Below are 25,662 nucleotides of genomic sequence, written 5' to 3' on the forward strand. Positions count from 1 at the left end.
ACCTCTCCTTTTAGATCAGAACATGTTAATCACATGTAAAGTTGCCCTAGGACTGCATTCATTCAGAGGCTCCCTATATATATATACACTGAAAGAAACTTCTCTTATAATGCTATTATTTTCCCTCCGTATGCTGACATATCTTAATATTCATATTTCCACTGTTTCTGCTTGACTGATTTAATTAGATTTCCACAACCTCAACAGCTGCTGCTGGAAATGTAACCTCTATGTCAGCAAGCTGAAGACTTAAGAGTACTTTCTGTGTAGTACACAGGCACAGCCATTCTACTAGTACTAAACAAGTACCGTAATCCTAGCATAGACTACTGAGTTAAGTGTCCGAGAAGCAATGCAAGATACATAAAAAGAAACGAATTCAGAACACACTGCACAAGAGTTCTAAAACAAGTATCCTTGAATACTGTTACATGCAATATGGATTCCAGAATTCCGGAGTACATTGAGCAAAATGACATTGTAATATTTATTTCTACAGTTTTCATATGCTTTTCAAAGGTCCAGTGCCAAGGGCCTTCTGGCGGTTCCCTCACTGTGAGAAGCCAAGTTACAGGGAACCAGGCAGAGGGTCTTCTCGGTGGTGGCACCCACCCTGTGGAACACCCTCCCACCAGATGTCAAAGAGAAAAACAACTACCAGACTTTTAGGAGACATCTGAAGGCAGCCTTGTTTAGGGAAGCTTTTAATGTTTGACAGACTATTGTATTTTAATATTTTGTTGGAAGCCGCGCAGAGTGGCTGGGGAAGCCCAGCCAGATGGGCGGGGTATAAATATATTATTATTATTATTATTATTATTATTATTATTATTATTATTAATGAATTCCACAAGTATTTTAAAATTCTAAACAAAAATAATACAAACATGTCAATAGCAAATCCCATTATAAAATTCTGAAGCATCAATTCACTCCTAATGCCATTCCCCATTGATACTAGTTTGATACAGAATTACTGAGAAACGAAAAGGGGATATGAGCATTCAGTAGTCGGCAGCATTGGTTAAAAATGCAGAAGATCTGTTCATTATATTTCCATCCTGTTGATCATGATCTTAGTGCTCATCCTCGTGGCTTCTCAAAACACAGTTTTTCTTTGATGGCTCTGGGTTGTTTTCCCTCATCTCTAAAAAAAAAACCTGGGCATGCACAATCACCTTCATGAAACAGCCATGAACCAACATACAGACATATGCACAAAAGTCAGCTAAAAATATTTTTGTATGAAAATACAATAAAAGGGAGTACAGGATTTTTGTTGGAATAGTTAACTAGATGGTTATGAAAGGTCAGGAACACAATTACTAAACTATAACTTCTTGCATTAATTAATGTGTATATAAAAAAGAGTGTGCATGTGCAAATGGGAAAGTGTAAGTTTGAGATTAATATGAATATAATGGAAAATTTGAACATATTAGCATGATGAACAGAAAATTGTATACATTGTCCAATACATTTAACTTCCGGTTATTGGAGGGACACAATTATTTTCGCACAGCAACCAGTAAAAATGTGTGCTAACTGGGCAATATACAAAACTATATGATGCCACTTGTACATGCACTCTATGATGCCTCGTGAATTGGTACAATGGTTGGTGCCATGCACAGTCTCCATTCAATGCATTATTTTACTTATATATTGCACACGTGTGTTGTGGTTAAAAGAAAGAGTAAGGATGAAGTAGAAGTGGAGGATAATGCTCAGCGAGAGCAAAGTGGCAAGACTTTAATCCAGAAAAAGATTTGCATCCAATTGCACATGAAGTACCAAGAAACAAAGTGCTTGCATGCAGCACTTAGCTTCTGAGACTACTTTCAGTTAACAATACTGTATTAAAACAAAAAGACAACAATTTAGTAGTAGACAAGCAGAAGGCAGTGTGAACAGAATTTCTCCTTACAATGGTTGGCCGGATTTTTAAAAATGCAAATGCAAAACATACACCAATCCCTGCAGTACACACACACACACACAAATACACCACACCCTGTCTCCTGACCCAATAACTTGTACACTATTACATTAGTCTTAATAGTGAAACTTGCATAACTGGACACAACTTGAGAGAATCTAAAATAGCTTCCACTTAAGAATTCTCTCTTCACATTTAAAAAGATATGTTAGTAAGACATTGTACGAAACACAGTATTATTAATTCTCTGACCTATGAAGTGTATTATGAACTTTTACATTTTCCTTTCCTTGATAGTTTAGAATTAGATATAATCTTAGTCCTCAGTGAGCCTTCAATTAAATGACTTTAGAGGGGTGCATGTACACAGAAGCCTTAACATGAAGGTTCATACACAAGCAATTTTCTCCAAATTAGCCTAGTCAGACAAATATTTTTAAAGTTGCTGATGTTTTATCAACATTACTGGGTCTTGGGTAATGCACACCATGTCAGCACTCTCATCCACAATCAAGTTGTGGGTCAGTATTGTTTTATTGTGGGTTGATCTGGCATTCAACAACCAAGGCGGACTTGCTTGATGGGGAAAGGGCCTTTAAGTATCTACTGCCTCTTCTCCTTATTAAAAGTGATGACACATTTCTGCTGTCTGGTCCTGCCTCTTTGTGTGCAGAGGAGAGCATTTTAAAGAAATGGGATGCAGGGTTGAGGGGAACTGAAACTCCTCCCTGCTTGTCACTTACTTCCTCATAGATTCCCACAAAATAGTTATCTTCAACTGAGTTCACCAGAGCTTGGCTAAAACAACTGGCTTGGCTAAACAGCAAGACTAGCAAACTGCAGAGAGCCAAATTGTGGGCAGGGAAGCATTTAGCACGCACACAGCATTATACAACTCAGGACAGATCTTTAAACAAATAAGACTGCTGCCATCATCTTACTTTGATCTCAGCTGGTCACAAACCAAAGCTTTTGCCCTAGTTATCGGAACATATTCAAGTACTACAAAACTATCTTTTAAAGCAAAATCTGGGGTCTTCTCTTAGTTTTACAGAAAATAGCATTTTTGGAAGAAATGGCAATATATTATAATATTTGGATACTTTCAGGTTCAATTGCGGTACTGCACAATGATAATAGTACAGTGGAACCTCGTGTTATATACTGTCTCCCTTGCAAACGCTCAGGGTTACGAGCTCCTCTAACCTGGAAGTAGATGCTCTCGGTTGCGACCTTTGCCCCAGGATGCAAGCAGAAGTCGTGCGGCAGCAGGAGGTGCCATTAGCAAAACCGCATCTCATGTTATGAGCGGTTTCGGGTTGAGAACGGACCTCTGGAACGAATTAAATTCGTAACCAGAGGTACCACTGTACTGTCAATTATTTTGTTCAGATTCTCTCAACAACTGACCAAGAGTTAGCCAATTTTATTTATTGGTTTTATGAATTTACTTTCATATAAATTTCAAGGTGATTTACAAGCATACAACAAAAACAAAATAGTTTTAAGTGGGATACAAACCCAAGTCACAAATTTACACTTCCACCTCCTACCCACCCCCATACGGCTAGAAAAGCTTGTTGAAACAAAAATGTTTCCAATTTTCTCCAGGAACTACAAATAGTGGCTTCCTGTTGCATTTCAACAGGGACGCCATTCCCTAATCACACTGAAAGCCCTGATCCAATTTGCCGTGGAGAAGGTCTCTGATATTCTACGAACCTGAAGTAGAAAGTTTGAAGAACACAAGTGAGAGATTGGGACTGAATCTGTCTTGGTCACTTCTGCTCAATCTCAGGTCTGCAACCCCACTGGAATCAGCCATAATCAGCTTCTGCAGCTACACTGCCATGGCCCTCTCAAGTAGCTTTCATGCCTGCTTGCGTTTCTTTTGCCAAAATTTGTGCTCCTTTTCACTCTCCTCATATGGACAACCTTCCATTTTCTAAAAAGAGGCCTTCTTGCCTATAATGGCTTCTTTGACTCTGCTCATTAACCATGCTGGCATTCTCTTGGCTCTGGTGGTACCTTCCCTGATATGGTGATTTGCAAAATGTTCTGAGGTTGCTCAACAGCTTAAAGGATTTTTCAACAAGACTAGTAATGGAAAGCCATTTCTCTGCAATGCCTTCCCCAACAGGAGCATATTCTGGGGCAGCAGTCTGTTCAGAACCAGACTCACCTTTAACACAAACATGCATTTGTGGACCCATTTGTCTGGCGATAGTGATGCTGTTGCGGCACAAATTAGGGTGACCACACCTGACCCACCAGTTGAAGGTTCATCCAGGTTGTACTGTCTACTCAGCATAAAGTGCTGATGAAACACCATGACACAAGAAATCTCTGCAATGCACAGTGCATCTCTGACAGACAATTAGAAAGAGAAGTTTGAAAATCACTGATAGCTGAATGCGACAGAGGGAAGTGGCTGCCTGGAGCTATGGGGAGTAGGAGAAGACCCAAGTCAAAACAGGTGGCCTCCGAAAGTGACTTTAAAATGTTTAAAGGAAGTAATGGCCACTACAGCCACTATGCAGAGAAGCTTTTATAAGATGGGAGAACACTTCTTCCTTTTTAACCATCCAAGCACCAAATAAGTAGTGCAGTTGTGTGATCCAACACATGTTGTGGATTTATTTGCTTATTTGCATTGCTGAGGCAATAAAAGATAAAAGGCGCTAGATTTTTTTTAATAAACAAAAGCTGGAAGGTCCTGTGGTCAATGGAAGAATAGGAAGAGAGAATTTTTGGAAAGGACAATTAAGAGTTTTGTTCTGGAACTGGAGTGGCACAGCCATTACCAACAAGATTATTAAATCAATGGGAAGAAATTATCAGAATTTGTAGCACTTCGTGACACAGGAAATCTAGTAAACAGACTTAAATGTTTTTTTTTAACAGTGAGCACATAAGGGTAATTTTATTTGTCCCACTGCTTTGGAAGTAAACAGCAATGAGAGGAGAGAAGCAAGAGCTTTTCTAGACAATGTCAATATTCCTGAGTTTGCGCTGGCCAGCCACTCACCACCCCGACCCCAGTTATTAAAGTTTACAGGAAATATAAAGCCGTGGGTGGAATATTTCAAGATGCAAATTAAATCCTACTCTCTTCACTAATTTTGCTGATAGATTCATACATTTCTGAATATTTCTCCTGCAGCATCTTCCATCTTGGTGAAACTGCACTGGCTTTCTCAAGTTACTAGTACAGTCAAGCCTCAGTTGCCGAATGTAATCCATTCCGGAAGACCATTCGACTTCCAAAACAACCGAGGCGCGGCTCCCGACTGGTTGCAGGAGCTTCTTGCACTCAAGTGGAAGCCGCATCAGATGTTCAGGTTCAAAAAATGTTCAAAAACTGGAGCATTTACTTCCAGGTTTTCTGAGTTCAGGAGCCAAAATGTTCAAAAATGGAGCCATTCCCCTTTTGCAGCAGCCTTAAGGCCAGCTAAACACCTCTTCAATAGTACGTCCTACATACACACTTAATATCCAAGTCTGATAAATGTTTTTTCAAGAACTGCTGTTTAGAGATCGCATGTGAAAGTAATACTATTTTCACAAAATAGATCCTTATAGCATTCTGTTTGAGAATTCAGTAGCAGCTTCATATGCTTCTCTAAGGACTCAGCTATACAGCTGCAAATAGAACATTTTAAGAGTATTTTAGGTGCAATATACAATGTGACACTAGATAGCGATGGTGAGCCTTATAGAAAATTCAATGCATTTTAAAAAAACGCTTTAAGAAAAGCATTTTCAGAACAGTTTTCATATGTATGTAGATTCCACCAGCATCTATTTTGTGTCAAGTCATAAGCTACTTGTTTGCCATGTGGCTTCTTTGGGTGGGGTGGGGGTCATTGTAAGGTGGGGGTCATTGTAAGGTGGGGGAAATCCTTAGATGCATGGAAATAGCTGTGGTACCATGAATATATCAAGCAGATGATAGACTCTATCTCAAATTACTCTCCCCCACCTTCTTAGCCACTGAAATTTCACTATCTAGTATATGCTTACAACTCCAAATTCAAAGAAATATTTGAAAGTTGCCACAGCATTAGGTGTGCTTACCATGCTTCATTTATATTTACTAGGTGGAAGTTCGATATTAGAAAATTTGGAAGTTAACATTAAATTACTTCAAGAAAAAATTAATATATGGGAAACTCAAAACAGAAAAATCACCTATTCTTACTTTCAAAAGAGAAAACTAAGGAATATACTGAAAATACTTCAGCATTATTTTTATCCTCTTTGCAATCTTTCACCTAAAGATGTTTTATTTGTTGCACTTCCTCATTACATTCCAAGAAATGTTTATTTTTAGTTTTCCCTAAGTCTCTTGCTCCTTAATCTCAGTTGAAGCTATCTCAGTACATCAAAACTTCCTTTAATGGCTTTCAAATCTGCATAACATACAATTCCCCCAACTCAGGGATCATCAGTGACCTATTTAGGAGGAAAAATCTTTTCTAGCAGTGCTACACACAACAAAAAGCTATATTCCCAAAGCTATTTCTGTGTTCTGAGTCAAAAATCTGTACAGTAGCACTGTACAGCTCAAAGTGGTGGTCACAAACACTTGCTTAAATAGCAAGTACAATGAATACAACTGAGCTACTTCTCCAAAACAGTTGAATATTATTTAGAAAAAACCCGGAGACGGAAGCTGCATGCCATATGCTGCATTAAATCCCATGGCACACTGCCCCAAGATCAAGCTTTAGCAGAAATCTGATAAACAGTCACTTCTCAGTCACATGATTTTGTATGATATATATGTACTCTGAATGCCCTAGCACCATTACAACAACAGTAACTATTTCAGTCATGAACACATATGACTGTCTATACAACATTCCACTACAGGTAAAATACTCATATGTTCGCAACACAGGATTTATTTATTTTTAACAGCTCCCCTTCTCCAACTAAAACAAGCAGCAGCAGTTGCTGCATAAAATTATTTCATCCTAACTGCATTTCCCATCAGCTCACTTGCAAACCAATGTCAATGTTTTGCCACAAAATTCACCCAGTAGAGTAGGTCAAGATCTTTATCTTTGTCAGGAATGCACCTATTAAATCCTATTTTCTGCCTTTTTTGCTGCAAGAAATTAATACAAAACCACACGGATATGACTAGGGCTGGGAGATATAACAATATATCACCCCAAACTGGTTTGAAGTCAATATTGTGATATTGGTTTCATAATTTTTGACCTGGCAATATATTGTGAATCATGATGTGTGTGTGCTATGCTAAAATTACAATGTGGGAAAAAAAGTGAAACCAGCCAATGCCTCTACATAGCTCCATCCTTATTTCAGAAATTATCATATATCAGCATAGGTAAAGGGGACACAGGTGGCGCTGTGGTCTAAACCACTGAGCCTCTTGCACTTGCCGGTTGGAAGATCGGCGGTTCAAATCCACTCGACGGGGTGAGCTCCTGTTGCTCTGTCCCAGCTTCTGTAAACCTAGCAGTTCCAAAGCACACCAGTAGATAAATAGGCAATGCTGCGGCGGGAAGGTAAACAGCGTTTCCGTGCACTCTGGCACTCATCACAGTCCTCTGTGTGCCAGCAGCAATTCAGTCATGCTGGCCACATGATCTGGAAAGTCGTCTGTGGACAAACACCAGCTCCCTTGGCCTGAAAAGCGAGATGAGGCCTGCACTTAACCATCCAGGGGTCCTTTACCTTTACCTATAGGTATATTACAATATGGTGATATATCACGATGTTGAAAACCAAATGTCGCCCAGCCCTAGATATGACCTTACTGTCTATGTAATGCCAGACAGTTGCTAGGCTGTAGCCCAAAGGCAGTTTGTCACATTATACCTAGATTTGGTTTCTTCAAGGCCGGCAGTCTTTCTGCTACATCTTTACCTCTCCAACTATCAACCTAAGTCCTAAGCCATTGAAATTATCCTGCTAACTTAAAAGATACGGCTTTTCTTTTTCACTACCCCCATGCCTCTCATCGATGGGACTAGAATAAATGTTTCACTTTCAAATTTCAAACAGCCAGGGGAAAAAATCAGTCAACAGATACACATGAGTCCCTGAGTACAGTCTGAAGTTACATAAGGCTGAAGCTAAAAAGATGTCTAGTAACTTGTTTGTGCCTAAATGGGTGGTGCCTGGGAGCCACATGTATGCTATATGGGGATCTGCAACAGAATAAAAGCCAGGATACAAAGGTGAATAAATAGGAAAACCTACAACAGCCTTAAGTTCAGGTTGTTGTTTTTTTAATTTAACAAAATTTATATACCACTTGATGATGGTGACATCAGATGTCAAAGAGATAAACTATCTGACGTTTAGAAGACATCTGAAGAAAGCCCTGCTTAGGGAAGTTTGACATTTTAGTGTATTTTTAATCTTTTGTTGGAAGCCGCCCAGAGTGGCTGGGGAAACCCAGCCAGATGGGCTGGATAAAATTATTATTATTATTATTATTATTATTATTATTATTACGCTCTATACCCATAGATCTCAGGGTGATTCACAGCATAAGATCACAATATAAAAAACAGAAAATACATAATAAAAACAAAAATGATGACAACCCAATAAAGTAGCAAAACCTCTGTGGTTTCATGAGATGCTTGGATGACCAGTGTCCCCCACTGGTCATTTGCACCATTCCTATTTGATCTTTGTCCCTTAACAGTGTCTGATTGAACTGCCTATATCATTTTAAAAAAAACCTAGACCATGAAATAACGGCAGAAGTTGTTTTGGTCCCATTTGAATATGTATTAGACATTTATATAACCTAATCTATTGTCCCTTTTAATGAAACGAAGCTATCTTTAGGGTGCAATGAAGTTAGGCAGCAAAGAAATGCATCAGAAATGCAAACTGAACCCAGACTTCTAAAGTGCACTCCTCCTGGGCTTCCTCAGAGCACTACTGAGAGGATTTTCCCTGCGGAACAGTTTATTTCACATGCAGCTAGGGATAGACTTGTTAATTATTCGCTTTCTTCAACGGCCTGAGAGCAACCCCTTTGTTATTCAATAAACCATGTTAGAGTTTGGGGAAAGATCCATGGAATCATTTTTTAAGAGCAAGCTGCTTTAAATGCTTGCATAACAAAGAAACAAACTCCAAGTATGGAGAATTGTGTCCTTCCTCCCACAGCACGCATAACTGAGATTCCATGCTGAATTTCACCTGCCAAAAATGTTTTTGCATGTCTAAGGCTTCCAGCTTACTGAAAGCTGTAATTCAATGCAATGCTGCACAACCACCCATACAGGCCAATGAAATTAAGGATCGGCATGCACTGCCCAAGGTCACAGACAAAATCTGGGACAGAGTTGAAATATGATTGCTTCCCAAGTCCTAGTTCTACACTATTACCACATCATTAACTTTGGTCAGCATTTTAATCCTGACACCAACATCTTTAGTAACAAGCACTTTCTACTATATGAAAACGACTGGAGTGAACATGCATTCTGAGGTCTACGCATTGAGTAATCAACAGCTATGCAGTTCAAGAAACTCTTTAACCTTCCAATTTTCTCCTTATATCAATTTCAGATATACTTCATATCAGATTCCACAAACTGCAGCAGCTGGGCTAATAGATTCATTTAGCTGTCCAATATGACCCTATGGTCAGAATGAGGGTAGCGGCAACCATCCAACAGCTTGACCTCTCTCTCTCTCTCTCTCTCTCTCTCTCTCTCTCTCACACACACACACACACACACACACACACACACACCGGTGCATTCCTCCATTGTCTCCCAAGACAGACCGATGCCAGCAGCAGCAACAGCAATGTGAAATTATACTTCCTTGCATTTTACTTGGCACCCCTAATTCTGGACAAATTAAAAAAAACCCAGTCCCAATATGGATCCTTGGGGGACTCCACTTCCTACCTCTCTCCACTGGGAGAAACATTGTGAAAGAAAAGCCTTCCAAACTGTTATGCTATTAAACTGATTGATCAAAAACAATTCCCAACAGTTGCTCCACAAAGATATAGCACAACTGAAGTGTATTGTTCTTCATCTTGAACAGTGGTTCCCAACTGGTGGTCCGTGGACACAGGGGGTCTGTGGCACTATTAACATAACAAAAACTACCACAAAGAAAATTTCAAAATAGGGGGTCTATGGCTTGGCTTTTGAAAAACAGGGGGTATGGAGTACTTAGCTAATTGGAAAGAGTGAATGTCCAAGTCAGCGGGTGGCAAATGGTTCTATCAATACAACCTGTAACAGGGTTATCCTGTCCATTCAAAAGATATTCTACAAGTTCTATGCTAGAACAAACAGAATATTTCTGTCCTTAAACAATTGTTCTTTACAGTCTGCATTTCAACTATATTTTACAACTTTACACCTAAAGAAACACTATACCAATGAGTTTTGAATCTCAATCAAAATAAACTACACAGATTATAAGGTAGCAGAGTTAACAGCACATACTATTATGAAAGAGGGCTTTTATTCAAACTGAAGCTGTGTCAGTCTATGTGTTGTACTTTTGTTCCTCAAATATGACAGCATTATTTCAACAGCCAAGTTAATGACTTCAAATTTGAATTAATACTCTGTTTACACAGGCCTACACTGACAGACACCAGAGCTGACTGACAAAACACACAGACATATATATGCATGCATATTATCCAAGCTCTAGTATGAGAAAGCATACAAAAGTGTTGGACTGTGTTTGGAACATTCCCAGTGGAAAAGATTTTTGGCTACTACCATAGTTAGTTATCCACTAGGATTATAGTCTGCCAATATTCACTTGCTGGTTTTGAACTATTTGATCTATAATATTTGTGCCCATTCTTCTTGCTCACAGCCAAACTGAAGATTTAGGACACTCAGGCATAACACAATAGCACTGATAAAATCCCAAGCTTTCATCTTGTATCACCATGAAATGTTAAAATATTTAATGCCTTCTCAGCTCATTTATTATGAGACTTGACAATTCCCTGGCTTGGAGTGCAACCTTAAACTGCAGGTTGTCATTTTACTCACGGAGACAACTGAAAGAGGCCATTTAAGGCTATTAGGCTACATTCTATAATGAAACCTGGAAAGGCTATAGAGTAATCATTTTAGGAGGGAAGAGCAATGGGTAACGACAAAAAAGTAACAGTCCTACCTTGGTTGATAAACACCTTGCGACTCGAACATTTTGGTTCCCAAACACGACAAACCCAGAAGTGAGTGTTCCGGTTTATGAACGTTCTTTGGAACCCGAACGTCTGACACAGCTTCTGATTGGCTGCAGGAGCTTCCTGCAGCCATTTAGAAGCCACACCTTGATTCCCAAACATTTTTTAAGTCAAACAGACTTCTGGAACAGATTCCGTTTGACCTCTGAGGTATGACTGTACTTAGAATTTTCTGGACTCCACTATGTTTAGGAAAGGGCTATTTAAGACATCTAGCTGATGGAGATGTAATAGGGATGAACAATGCTTCTTTAAAACACATGTTCATACAATGTCCGACATTGGTAATTTTTGGGGAGAGGGTAATAGAAACAATTACTGTGACTGTACAGAAAAATCTCAAATTTGGAGAGGAAATTCCTTTGGAATTTTATTCCCAATCTAACTAAGGGACAGTATGAATGGGTTTTCCAAGCCCTTACTATGACAAAAAGACTGGTATTGATGAACTTGCAATTATCATCTGAGAACTTCTAAATTCATTCTCATTTAGATAAAAATCAAAATGTTGTTTTCTCTGTAATTTTTTTTTTAATTCATTCTCCCTCGTCTCTTCTTTCTCAATCATCTTGGAATAGTTTTCAGATCTGCTCTGGTTTAGTTTGGAAGTGAAGTGCTCCAATTTGATCAGACTTCTACTCAGGAAATGCTTCGGATTCCAGGCTGTTTGGTGCGTATCATGATTTCTCCAGTGGCACACACACACACACAGACACACACACACACACACACACACACGTGTCAGGGACCAGGAACACTGGCAGAGGAAGGAGGGTGCGGTGGGTGCGGTCTGCCCTAGGTGTCATCCCTGAGGGGGGGTGACATCACCCCCCTGGGACGCTCACCACGGGCAGCACCCCCCCCCCACTGGGACACTCGCCGCTCACCGTGGGCGATTAACCCTGCCCTGCAGGCACAGCATGTGCGCCGCTCTGGGTGCCGGAGCCGCTAACTCCGCCTCTGACCAGGAGTCAGATTCTTCTTAATCAGGTAATGGTGGCAAGGACTCCAAACCTGAAGGAGAAGGGCATGCAGAAGTGCTTCTACCCAAGGAAGCTGCAGGACCAGCACCCCCCCGCCCCGCCTCTAGACAGAGGATGTGGCACTGGCATCCTCTGGCTCCAAGAACTTCACTATAGAAGACCCATGACAACTTGTGCCACCACTTCTGTATCACAGTTAGAAACTACTGGAGGAGGCTGGACCCCTTTACATCAAGCAGCAACTTGCAAAATAGGGGTTGCTAACAATCATGCTGCACCAACTGCTAATACTAGGGCTCAGTTTCAGCCTGTTGATTGCTGCAGCAACCTCAGAGTTCTGTGTTTCCCAGAGTACAGCCTGAACCTCACCTTTTCTTACATTTCAGTCCAGCATTGCTGCACCACAGAGCAGGACAAGCAGAGGAGTAATTTTCTATGGTTAATCTCCATTAAATATATAAACATGATGGGCTTGACAAGAGAAACAAACAAACAAAAATCTTCTGTTGACAGCAAAAGCTCAACAACCCAAGAGACTGAGAAGAGACACATTTGATACTGTCTTAAGCATGCCTCTGCTAAAGTGGGTAATAAAAATTTTGTTTAGTTATTAGCCATAACAGAACAAAAAGCAGAAAAAACATTCTGAGTTGAGCAACAAATTTAGGTCTTAACTTCCTGGCCATTTATGCTAACTAGAGTATGTCTCACTGAGCTCAGTAAATGCACTTAGGACTGCTATATATTTTTTTAAATTATGTAGTTCAGGTTTCCATCAACAATCTTTTGCATCAGTTTTCATCCAAATTGATAGCCATTGTTACCAGCTTCAAAACAATCCAAAATCTCCTTCAAAAAGTGAATTAGGATTCTGGCTTGTTCTGAAGCCGATTAACTATAGTTTACTGGCTCTGATGACATAGGAAATTGGTTAAATGCCTTCCTGGTTTGACTGCTCACACTGTATCAGACATTGTATTAGACTAGACAAGTAGCCACCTTGCACAACTACAATACTGAGAAGACCAGGTAGAATTCATTTAAGTTTTACTGTCACAGATGTCTACGCAAGATTGGTCTCCACACCTGCCATAAATCAGGGTTGTACATATATGCATCTTCCTAACTATAATAAAGCATATACATTTATGCTGTAACATGTGGGTTGAAGACTAAATTATAATTAAAGCCTAGGTGCGACATAAATTTCCTTAAATATTTTAGTCACAAATTGTTATGAATCGGGGATATTATTATAGCGCACTGAACAGATGGCTATTTGTGGTCATCACCAAGCACTACCTAGGCACATACAGTTTATGCTTTTTCACAGATCTTCCTGGACTCCATCCTTCCATGAACACATATGAAAGACCAGAGCCACATTCTCATTTTGACAGCTATAAAGCCACAGGCATCATTTGAACCTATCTAGAACTGGAGAAAGGGACAAATAGCTCATGGCCTCAGATGAGGGTGCATATTCCCATGTACCATCAAAAGACTCACGTAGACCCTTTGGTAGAGCCCATACGTATCTGTCTTGTGAGCTTCCCAATTTCTGGACTGAGAAACTGTCTCTCTTAAAACTTTGCAAATCACTCTTGGGTAGATACTCTCATTGACCACTAAAAGTAAAGAAGTATACATACTAATCAGTCATCTAAAGTTAATCTCTATCTTGGCTAATGTAAGAACTATCATATTTTTCTTTACTTCTGCTCTTTATCTTTCAAAGGATGAATCCATGAGTTAGTGCTATAGGTACATTCAGAAAACTGCTGAGATTTGCATTTTCACACACTCATTTGGGAATAAGTCCCACTGAATGCACTGGGACTTAGCTCCATATAGACATGGACTGCATTGTCAGTCAGTCTGCAAAGAGCTTCCTGAATTACCATATTAAGGACTATCAGACAGGTTTCCCACTTGTTGTCAAAGCTTTTTCAGCCCGAAATCCATATTCCTCCAAGGGCAACTTTCTGGGAGACAAATGCCAGTGGTAGGCAAGGCCAGAGAAGAAAGTGGGCAGAGCAATAGATGAAACTCTTACCTAACCTGCAGTCATTCAAAAGCCAGAGTTTGTACACAAACCCTTCTTCACCCAGGCAAGCAATATCCTACATTCCAGTCAGGGGGAAAAAACTCAGAGAAAGCATGGAGCAGGGCTGGTGAAGGGTGGGGCCTCGGGACAGAGTCCCAGGGAGCTACATTTGGCCCCCAGGTCTGAGGTTCCCTACCTGTGTTTTATAATACTTTTCACCAGTCATTTCTCCCCCATCCTAACATTTTGCTATGAGTTCTTTGAAACTTAAGAGGTAGTCCATTTAATAAAACAAATTACACTGTTCCTTCCAGTAGCACCTTAAAGACCAACTAAGTTAGTTGATCTAAGTAAGTTGATCCCAACTAAGTTAGGATCTGGCAACTTCTGTTTCAGTGTATCTGAAGAAGTGTGCATGCACACGAAAGCTCATACCAAGAACTAACTTAGTTGGTCTTTAAGGTGCTACTGGAAGGAAAAAATTTTTTTTGTTTTGACTATGGCAGACCAACACGGCTACCTATCTGTAACTACACTGTTCCTGTATGCAGTTGTTCTAGTGTACGTGGGTGCCGACATCTCTCTGCTGTAGTCTATACACTAAACAATTTCCCCTTAAATAATTCCACTTATTGCAGGAGTATTACCATTTCTCTTTGTCACTTAATATAGGTTTTACTTCTATTTGATATTATCTAATTTGAATGACATCATTACCAGAGAATACAAAAACATAAGCAACAACACACTAGTCCTGAGAATTCACAGATCAGGTTCTACAATAATATAGTCTTGGAAGATCATTCATCATGGCATTTTGCAGCAAATTTGACACCAAGAATAGTGAAAGATTATCACATCAAAGTTACAGGAACCTTCATAGCTTTAGCACAACAAGATCTCCATCTGAACCGCAAGACAACAGCCAGCAAAAGGTATTTCTAGTTCATGGCACAAGATGCTACAGGCACGCCTGATCCAGAGAGAATTCCTTTCAGCTGTAACCGAGGTGAACACAGCTGTTACCACCACACCCTTTGTGTATTATTTCAGTATCTGTAACAATAATGGATTTGTTTATGCACATTACAAATAAGTGCATAAATCAATCTGCATTAGTTAATCTAGCAGTTGGGATCCAACATGGTTATTTTTATGTGCAGTGGGTTCTGAACAATAGATTCCTATGCCTTATCACAAACTACACTTTCAAAAGTGGTTTCCTATGTGACCTGATGAAAGAGGCTGCTGTTTGAGAAACATAAACCCTTAGTTAATGCCCCATCCGAACACATGAACTTGTGCCATAGCATTTTGGATCCCAACCAGTATCTTACAAAACGGAAAGCTTTCTCTTAATGCCACTCGGTCAGCTATGAATCAAACAGCCTGAAGGATTTGTGTCTGCTGCACTTGCTTTGCCCTTGACATAAGCCAACATACCGTAAGTTCTGGCCTCTAACGCGATTAAATATTAGTGGGCAAAGGTAACACAAAACTATTCTACTGTAGAGTTTAACAGATTCTCAAACAAAGTCACTAACCATCTGATCCAGGTATTACTCCTGTATTACTCCTATCAGTATTCTCTTATACAGAGAACACAAATACAGCATGTGGTATTTAAAACATTTCCTTATTAGTTCCGCATGTGGGAAATTACCGTACTTTCTTCCTTGTTTCCATATAATACTATCAAGTATTTTGTTATTCAAAGCTAAGATACAGCATTTATTTGGAAACAAAGTTAATGAACATAGTAGATAGCATTTATCAATTACTGTATATAATAATTTGTTTTTAGACATTTCAACACATAAAAGTAGTACACTTCCACATTTCCTATCAAAGGAATAAAGTAACATTTTAGGCAATTAGTTACTAAAGAGACCTCCATCCAAATACTAGTAAGATACACAGCAAGGCTGTGCCCTCTTACCCTACCAGTCAGTAAGCCACCTGAGGAAAGGGAACGGAATTCTGCAAGTTTAAGCAAAGCTATTTCCACTGAGCATATGTAATTAAGAAATAAAATGATTTGCTGAAGTCAAAACTTATCTGTTCAGAAGTCAAAACTTATCTGTTTTTCAGTTTTAGCAAAATACACTGACTACAGTGTGTCTACACATAACGAAAAGGCAAAAAACAAATATATCTCCCAGACCTATTTCCTTGTACCACCTTATTGTAATGACCTTGTCCATACATCAATGATACTGATTTCTTGCTACTTTCTATCAGAGTGATCCGTTATGTTTACTGTTTGTATGTTTATAAAAGAACAAGTATATTTTTAAAAGAAACAAATTTATTATGCATGTAACATTTTAGATAAGATGAATAGCCTGTTGTCACTGTGTTGTTACTGAAAAAGACACACAAAGTTGTCTGGGCCAATCAATGTTAGTGTCATTGATCAGTGAATTAACTTTTCAGCATTGGCTTTACTCATCAAAAGTAAACAGGGGATAGCGCACAGGCCACAGCCCTTTTTTTAAATAAAAAGAGCTGCCCTTGATTACCTTTTAAAAAAAACGATATGAGCTATTTTTCTGCACAAGAAAAGCAGACAATTTCTACAAGTTCAAACATACTAGGAAGGAATTGTGTTTTTGTTTGTTTGGATAATTAATGAATACTTCAGATGCTTCTAATTATCCAAACCCCCCACCCTCTCTCCATACAGGTTATAATGTTTGAGAAACACAGCCTTAATCTCCAATCTAGTTATTTTTATTCCTCCTTTCCATTTGATTACTTAGGGCAGATCTACATAGTTTTGTAAAACTCTAATAAACATTTATTACATAGTTTACCCTTCATGACTCTATCTTCTCATGTCAACACAGTATACATTACTGAGAGGAACACAAAAACACATACTTACACCCTAATGATGCTTAAATCTTATCTACTGAAAGAGAAAATATGTAAGCGGGGGGAAAGATATATAAGCCAATGATTTCTTGGCATGCATAATAGGAACAAAAAATACGGGGTGGCAAGGAGAGAATCACCTTTAATTTGCAATGTGGTATTTCAATCTCTGTATCTTCATCATAAAAAAATATCTGCACATTGTTTTAGTTTAATACATATCCAGATGGTTCATCTCTAGTTAAGCTATGAAATTAGTCATAGGGGCAATACTATATTTAACACTTTGCTTTAACAGTCAGATCACAGAATTCCACAGAAGACATCAACCATGAGTATCTGAATAAATGTTGGAAATTTGCTTCTACTGTAATCAAAAGGGAGCAACAGCTATTTTAAACCATCCTGCAGCATGCTAAACACTTAAGTTGTAGCATATTATACCATGACAATGTTTTGTTTTGTTTTATAAAAGTTTAAAGTGTTGGATTTGCTTTACCAAGACTGAGAAGCCTGAAGGTCTCAATAAATTATTGCTGCTGCGTTTACACAAGCCATAGAATTCTATTAACCACAGTCTCTCCAATCACGTCTGCATAATTATGGTGACAGAGAAGACTACCACTGAAAGCAAAGACACAAGTATCAGCACACAACTGGTTTCATAAACAACTTAAGCACCTTTCAAAAGAAAAGTGTCCTAGATCTCAATGAGCAAAACCCAACGTGAAAGGCAGTGCTTGTAAAGATTCATTCATTAACATACTTCAATAAGGAAATGCTTTGAAAATATTTAAAAATCCAGGCGTCAACCCCACTGTAGTCATATTAATTTATAAGCAACTAGTTGGGCCCTTAAGTGGAATTAGGAGCAGCAATAGCTCAGGTGGAGCATATGCTTTGCACGAAGATCCCAAGTTGAGTCTCTGGCACCTCCAGTTGACAAGGGGTGGGGAACTATTTTCAGCCCAAGGGTCTCATTCTCTGGTGGGGAACCTTCACGGGACCACATATCAGTGGTGTCCACGTCTGAAGACAAAAGTGGGTGAAAGCAATGGATGCACCTCTTTCCTCTATACAACAAGCAAGATCACAGTTCTAGGATACACTCTAGCCTGGCAAAAGCACCTGAGGAGTGCTTATGAGGGATGAGGCCTGGAGAGGGGACCTGGCTCAGAGAGAATGCTGAGGGCCAGAAAGCCAAAGGGTCTGAGATTCTTCACCCCTTGGCTAAAGGGGTTTCTTGTGGTGGAAAGCCGCCTCCTAACCTACCCTGCCAGGCTATGAGACACACTTCCTTGCATTCTGGCTGAGATCCTAGAAAGCCACGGCTTGTTAAGTATGTAGTACTCAGTAAGTAGTCCAATGGTCCAAATGTTTTGGCAACGTCAAATTTTCATGTGAGTGATATCACCAATTTCAAGCCTAAGCACATGTAAATACTCATATTGTGACCCTTGACTAGATTCCCTTGCTAGATTCACTTCAACTGTAAGCTCCTTATGGCACAACCCTCTCTGTCTAAGTGAGTCTGCATACTGTACCCAATATTTATAATACCCAAAATTCTATTTTTTAAAAAACTTCAGCTTTACTGTTTGTGTACATTATGGACAAGATCCAATTGTTGCAGCCCAGAAGCAAAAATAGCCATTCTGCTACTTAGAACCCCATTCTTAACACAGTGCAACAGTCAAATTCAGTGGGTAGCCTGGGCCAGTAGAAGTGATGCAGAAGTGATGAATCATATACCAGTACTTTTTTGCCCTGTTCTGCTACTTCTGCAACAATGCTACTTCTCTCACTTCATATACTAACATTACATTGGCTCTCACCCAAAGTGTTTTGTATAATCACAACTCTTTTTTGACTTCAGAATGCAATCCTAAATACGATATCTAAGAGACTGTAAAACAGAAAAAAGCCATATAACAGCAGGACAGGAAGTAGAGAAAAGCAAAGGATACATGAGAACATAATGACTTCTACGTATTTTGAAAGTTTTTATCATTTTCTCTCCCTTCGGAGAAGCAATTTTCATTTGCAATATGGTTTTACTTTTGAAAAAGAATGTGTTAAAAGATTATTAGATAATTGAGACAAAGAAAAGTCACAAAGCAAATAGTATGTCACATATTTGTGCAATCATTAACTGAGCTATAAAAATGAATAAAAATGTTAACATGTAGTTCACTAAAAGAAAGCAAAACAGGCAAAAAATACAATAAATCACTGCCAGATACTGAACAATTTTCTTCAAAATGTACACTGGTGTTACCGTTGCCGCTGTCACTGCTGCGGCCACCAAGGGAGAGAGGTAGGAGGGTACTGGGAGGACCAGGGAGGCCACAAGGAATCACACCCCGAGCTTACCGGGCCCCGGCTAGCATGAAAAGAGCAGGCCCCCGGGGCCTGGGGGGAACCATGCACCAGAGACCACTCCAGAAAAAACAAACGCAGCACAGGACCTCCCCTACTGGATGATTACTACTACTACTACTACTACTATTATTATTATTATTAAAATGTACATTGGCAAACGGGAAGATTAATTTTCTGACATTAGTGGATTCACTACTAGGCAGAACACACAAATAAGGAGAAGCTGATTTCTGAACTACATTTGGCAAGACTCTCTAGGATACAGGGCTTGGAGGCAGGCAATTCCCCACAGGAACAATCTATCAAGGCCGTTGCCAGTCATCTTTTGATAGGATCAGTAGACACTCTCTTGGGGAATTTTAAGTTTTGTTGGAAAGGAGAGGGAGGTGACAGACAGGAAGTTGAACACTGTCTGGATTCCAATGGCTAGTTCACGCATTTCACATATGTGTATTACATCTGTGCAGAAAACTGCATGAACTCTGAAAACTACAGAGGACACACACACACACACACCCTGCCATGGTTACATGCAGCATTTATTTATTAATAAGTAATTACATAAAAGCATTTCACATACATTGTCAGTAATCCTTGCAATAATTCTTTAAGGTATGTCAGTGTTATCATTTCTATATTGCAGAAACAAACAGAACAACTGAAAGAGAGTAGTCTGCCTACAGTGAGCAAAGATGAAGAATTTGAGGTCCTCCAGTAGGGATGACGAAAAAAGGAAACAGGAGCGGAAATTGCCAATGGCCACTTATTCATCCCATGTCTGGAACAGAAATCAAACCAGCGAATACGATCAGCATTCACTGCTGTTGCTGGGTTGAGTCTGCAAATGCTACATAATTGATTACTTCCTCTCCCCCTCCCCAATTTGCATTGTTTCTTTTGCATTGAAATAACCAGATAACAATGAGAATAACTACATAAATTAAATAAGCTACATAATTTCATCACAACAAACACTGGGTTTTGGGAGAATCAGATGAACTGCAGTGAAACAAAAGCAGTGGTACAAGCACCAACTGCAGCGAAGAATGGAAAACAATGCCTTCTTACATCCCATCTATCCTCCAGATGATATTCCACCCCATCAGCCCCAGCAAGAATGAGCAATGGTTAGGAATTGTAGGAGTTATAGTACACTCTGCGAGATCAACAGGTTCCCATGCCTGACCTAATGCCACATAGGAAATTCATAGATGAATAAATATATTAACCAGAGACCTGGTTCACAGTTCTTAGTCACTGTACAGCAGCTCTCAAAATAGCCACAGCAGACAAAGTTTCAACTGGAGATTACTACATGTTGAAGAAAATACACAAGTTCAACACAGATACAGTAGCCTTATAGAAAAGGTGTGGGCATAGTGGCTCTAATGGTTAGAACTCAGAGCTCGAGAGAAAGGCTATCTTTGAGGAACACAATAGTAAAAAAATCAAATTATGCAATGCAACAAGTGTGAAACAAAAAACGGAACAAGAGTTGCTGTTAAGACAAGATAGGTTTTTTTAAAAAATGTACCATATACCCGCAGGTCTCAGGACAGTTCACAGGATTAACAACAAGAAAACAAATGAAAGGGAAGGAATTTCTAAGTTTTACCTGTATCTTATTCAAACCATGGAATTTCTGTTTCAGTAAATAACTTCTTAATATTTAGAGCTTTTTCTCCACCACATATTTCTATTTTGAAATACATACTTGCCTCCCAGTGTTAGAAACTGGGATAGAAAAGCTAGGAGCCAAATGGCTCCTGGGACCTGGGTTGTGGGTGCCAAAACAGAATGTCTAGTCGCCATTTGGAGGGTCAGTAACACTTTTTATTTATAAGCATGACTAATACGCAATTCACATAAGTGACATTGTTAATATCACATTCTAACAGAAATTGTTAATACATGTTTAATTTTGTGTTTGCAATAAAAATATTGGTGCCATACTTGGATTTTCAAAATACTCTACTCTTTATTGTTACACTCCTTAACATATTGTCTATCCATAACATATACTTCGAGACTTCAAAGCACATACATTTCCTGAATCCTTGAGAGTCAACCAGGCACAAAAAATGGCACCCAGACTTTTTGAGCTGCTCGCAAATGGAGAAACTTTAGGTGCGAAATGCACCTGGCGACCTGCTAATTTTGAACCCTGTTGCCTCCTCATGATATGAGAAGCAGCTCTCAGTAGGAAAACCCAAAGCTGCAATCCCTTGCAAATACAGCTTGCAAATCCACATTAAGAATCACTTTAGCTATTTTAACTAACACAATTCTTGAGGTGCCCATCCCAACAAGTCTTTAATGAAACCCAACCTTCCCTTCAGGCCCCCCAAAAGTCTGGCTGGCCAAATCCAATTTTCAAAAGGATACTCTCTTTGGTGTCTGCACGTAATAGCTGGGTATAAATTGATTCTGTCAGACACTAAGAAAACAGAAGCATTCTGAAATAAGGAACTGCAGCTACATCCAACACTGCTATGCAATGCCCTTTCGAAAGAGGAATGGCTTCCAAAGCGCTCCAGTTCTACAGAATCCCAAGAAAAAAGCACCTAATCCTTAATACGCCTTATTGACTCAACAGAAACCAAAACAAGTTTACCTGCTTCCTATAAACTGCAAGAGGTTTAGGCTAGAATTCTGCCTTTCCCCCTAAGAGTCATCCTGCAAAGCTCCAATGGGGAGAACCGTGAAGGAATGAAGTGGAGAAGAGGGAAGGAAGTACAGCAACCCCAGCTTAGCTGAGCTTTCTTGCAGGGCTGGAATGCCCATCTGTAGTGTACAGTCCCATATCCTGTACTCACAGTGGGCAAGCAGACACTGGTGGGCAGCTCAGAAGCAGGACCTGTGAATAACAGCCCTCTTCCCCCACTTGTCATTCCCAGCAAGGGGCATTCAGCATCCATACCCAAAATGGAGGGGGGGGAGAGAGGGGAATGGAGAAGAATCAAGAGTCCCCCTGTGTGCACACACCTTTTCTTCTTCCCAAAAGAAAATTAGGGGCGATGGGAGAGAAACAAGAGAAGGACGGAGCAATCCCTAACCTACTTACTATTATAAGGTGTGTGTGTTCTTTGTCGCTTCTCTTTTGTTGCTGTAAGCCGCCTTGTGTACAGTAGAGGGGACGTATAGGAATTAGAAGGGAATTGAAGTGAAAAATGAGAAAGTGAAAGATTGGGGGGGGGGGGGGAGAGAGATAATGGCCATCACTGCCATGTGAACATTCAATCCAAAACTATTTCCCCATGACATATTGGATACCATTAGTGTATTTAAGCATATATATGTTTTGTCAATGGGCTATGGCTCTTCTCAAGCCCAGCACAAAACAAGTTCGAGAGAGGATTTTCAGGCGGTGGCAGAGCAGCCCTGAGCTGCCACAAAAACGGCTGCTGCTCTGAAAAGACCCCGGGGCTCCCCGCTCTCTGGAGTCTCGCCTTCCTCCTCCGGCCTCGCACGGCAGGGCTTCTCCCCTTGCCCGCCCGAGAGAAGCCGCGGCGGGCCGGGGCCGGGGGCTGACCCGCAGCGGGGCGGGATGGCGGCGGCGGCGCCCGCCTCGGCGTCTCCCAGGCCGGAGAAGGAGGAGGACGAGGAGCGCCTCCGCCCGCCCGCCCGCCCGCCGCCTTCCCTCCTTACCTGTGAGGCGAACTTTGATGCTGGATCCGGCCCTCCGGCTCCCCGCGTTCGACATGGCTCCCCTCAGGCGGGCGCCGGGCCCACCGGCCCAAAGGCGAGAGGCCGGGTCAGCCGACGGACGCCGCCGCCGCCGCCGCCATCGCTGCCCTCCTCTCGCCCTCGCGGGTCTCGCCGGCGGCCTCCCTCCCGTGCTTCTCCTCAGGCGGCGGCAGCTGCAGCAGCGGCGGCGCCGCCTCACCGAGCTCGACGCCCGCCGCCCCCCCTCCCGCCGCCCGACGCGAACGGCGACTGCGCGAGCTCGCGCCGCCTCAGAGCGGCGGCTGAGGCTCAGGCGGAGGCGGCTGGGGGGCTGCTGCGCAGGCGCGCTCCCGAGCCCCGGCCCCCCCCCTCCCGAGCCGCTTCTTTCAGCGCGCCTGCGCACACGCCCGCCTGCCTGGTCCCAGGGCCAACCAGCTCGCGGCTCCTTTTCCCGTCGTGCGTCGGGAGGGAAACAGACGCCGCGTGACGTGCGCGACGGTTCGCCTCCCGCGGCCATCTTGGGGAGGTCTGGGGCGTCCAGGTTCGGGCAGCGGAATGCCACGCTTCGAACAGATATATATATATATATATATATATATATATATATATACACAGTGTCGTCGTGGTTGCTGTTAGTTACCTGTCTATTCCACCATTGCTCCAAGCAGCTCAGGGTGCCGCCGCACACGGTTCCCCTGCAGCTCTCCATTTCACAACAACCCTGCGAGGTAGGCTAGGCTGAGAGACAGTGACTGGCCCAAGGTCTCCCAGGGAGGTTGATCGTTAACCAGGATTTGAACCCTGAACTCTCCGACGGCCGAGTCCAGCACTCTAACCACTGCGCCACCACAGGCTCTCAGTACAGACCCCAAGGAAGCAGGAGGACCACCCCTTTCCGATGGAAGGGGCGTCGCAGCAACTCCCATATCTTCACTGGAAGCTTGTGTGTGTGACTCGGTGGACCCCCAAGGTGCCCCTTTTAAATTGCAAGTTTGCAGTGATTTGTGCTCATTATGTTATTGGGGTAGTCATACCTGATCCCACTTTCAACACTTGTTTGCAGCTGCATTTATTATTATTATTATTATTATTATTATTATTATTATTATTATTATTTTGAGAGGTCACAATGCTTCATTTCCACCATGCAACTTTCTGCTGGAATCCCACAAGTTTTTATACCACAAACATTCCGCTTTATTTTTCTCCCGTTCTGCTACAGTCCCTTTGGACAGCAATCAGTTGGATAGCAGAACAAACGAACTGGCTAAACCCGTCGCTACATGTTGCAGAATACACCCACACCAGTCTGGAGGGGCCCTGTGTAGTTTGTGTCATTGCTAAAGACTTATAAAGCACCTAAAACATTGTAAGTTCTGTCTGACAGCCGCTGCCCATAGGCTTCCAATCTAAAAGACACGATATAAAAGGAAAAGGGGTTGGGGAGGGAAGAGGGGGGAACAAACATTGTCTTTCACTGTTCCGCAGAAGGGACCAGGCAGACCTCCCCCATATCACAATGTTCTGCCCGGGAGGCAAAGGCTGGGCAGCTCGCCCCCATGGCCCAGGGTCACTTGGCAGAGGGCAACGTGTGCATCTCTTCAGCTCCTGGGCTTTAAAGTCTTGTAAATGGCCCTCTGAGGGCAGCATGGCCTGAAAAGTGGGGCAAATGAATATTAAAATATACACAGGGCAGGGCAAGGCAAGACACAAGTCAGCACCCTGAGGGAAGGCAGAGCTCTGAAGTTGCTCCAGCAATGAACAAGCTCAAACTGAGCCCGCAAGTCAGGGTTGAAGAACTTTTGTGGCTCCATTGGCCAGATCTTTGTGGAGATAAGAACATAAGCAGAGCCTGCTGGATCAGCTAGGCCGGCATCCTGTTTTTTACATTAGCCTATGAAAAAGCCCCCAAGCAGGATTTGAACACAAGCCTGCTCCCCTCCTGCAGTTTCCAGCAACTGGGATTCAGAAGCATTGCTGTCTCTGACTGTGGAGCCATGGATAGCTCACTCCGTGAATGACAACCACTGCCTCCTGCGGTGGGAGGGAGTTCCACCGTTTGCGCTGCGTGAAGAAGGCCTTTGTTTTGCCAGTCCTGAAGCTTCCAGCATTCAGCTTCATCGGATATTAATGAGTCTGGAGAGAGGGAGGAAAACTTGTCTCCATCCACTTTCTTCATAGCATGTATAACTTTCAAAACTTCTATCTGACTCACCATTTCTCTAAACTAAAAAGGCCCAAACGCTCCTCATACAGGAGTCCCTGCATCCCCTCGATCACTCAGCCTGCTTCTCGGGATCAATTTGACAGGTCATCATTTGACATGACATCATTATGACATCCTGTGATTTCTAAGTGGGCAGCCACCTGTCAAAATCCTTTGCAAAATAAAGCAGAGAAATCATTCTTGGCTCATTCCTCTACCATTTGCCACTGGGATAAGTTTACCCCACAAGCAATGGTGGGGGGACGGGGGACAAAAGGGAGAAATGATTCTTTTCTTTGCCCTCCCCCTGCTACTGCCACGGCTAGA

The 25,662-nt window shown here is 41.5% G+C and overlaps 1 protein-coding gene across 4 annotated transcripts in view; it reads right to left on the reverse strand.

Annotated features, from left to right (window-relative positions):
* Window positions 1–23,475, reverse strand: part of SMURF1 (SMAD specific E3 ubiquitin protein ligase 1) — a 50,569-nt gene extending 27,094 nt beyond the window's left edge. For 2 of the 4 annotated variants that reach the window (XM_083585688.1, XM_083585687.1), the window contains exon 1: window positions 23,112–23,463. In XM_083585688.1, the coding sequence (XP_083441814.1) occupies window positions 23,112–23,166 (55 nt within the window). In that variant the 5' untranslated portion in view covers window positions 23,167–23,463. Of the gene's footprint in view, window positions 1–23,111 lie in introns of all 4 variants that reach the window. The other 2 variants (XM_083585685.1, XM_083585686.1) reach the window with 2 other exon arrangements.
* Between the last annotated feature and the right edge of the window lie 2,187 nt (window positions 23,476–25,662).

This window comes from Podarcis filfolensis, assembly GCF_964270895.1.
Source record: "Podarcis filfolensis genome assembly, chromosome: 14".
NCBI lineage: Eukaryota > Metazoa > Chordata > Lepidosauria > Squamata > Lacertidae > Podarcis > Podarcis filfolensis.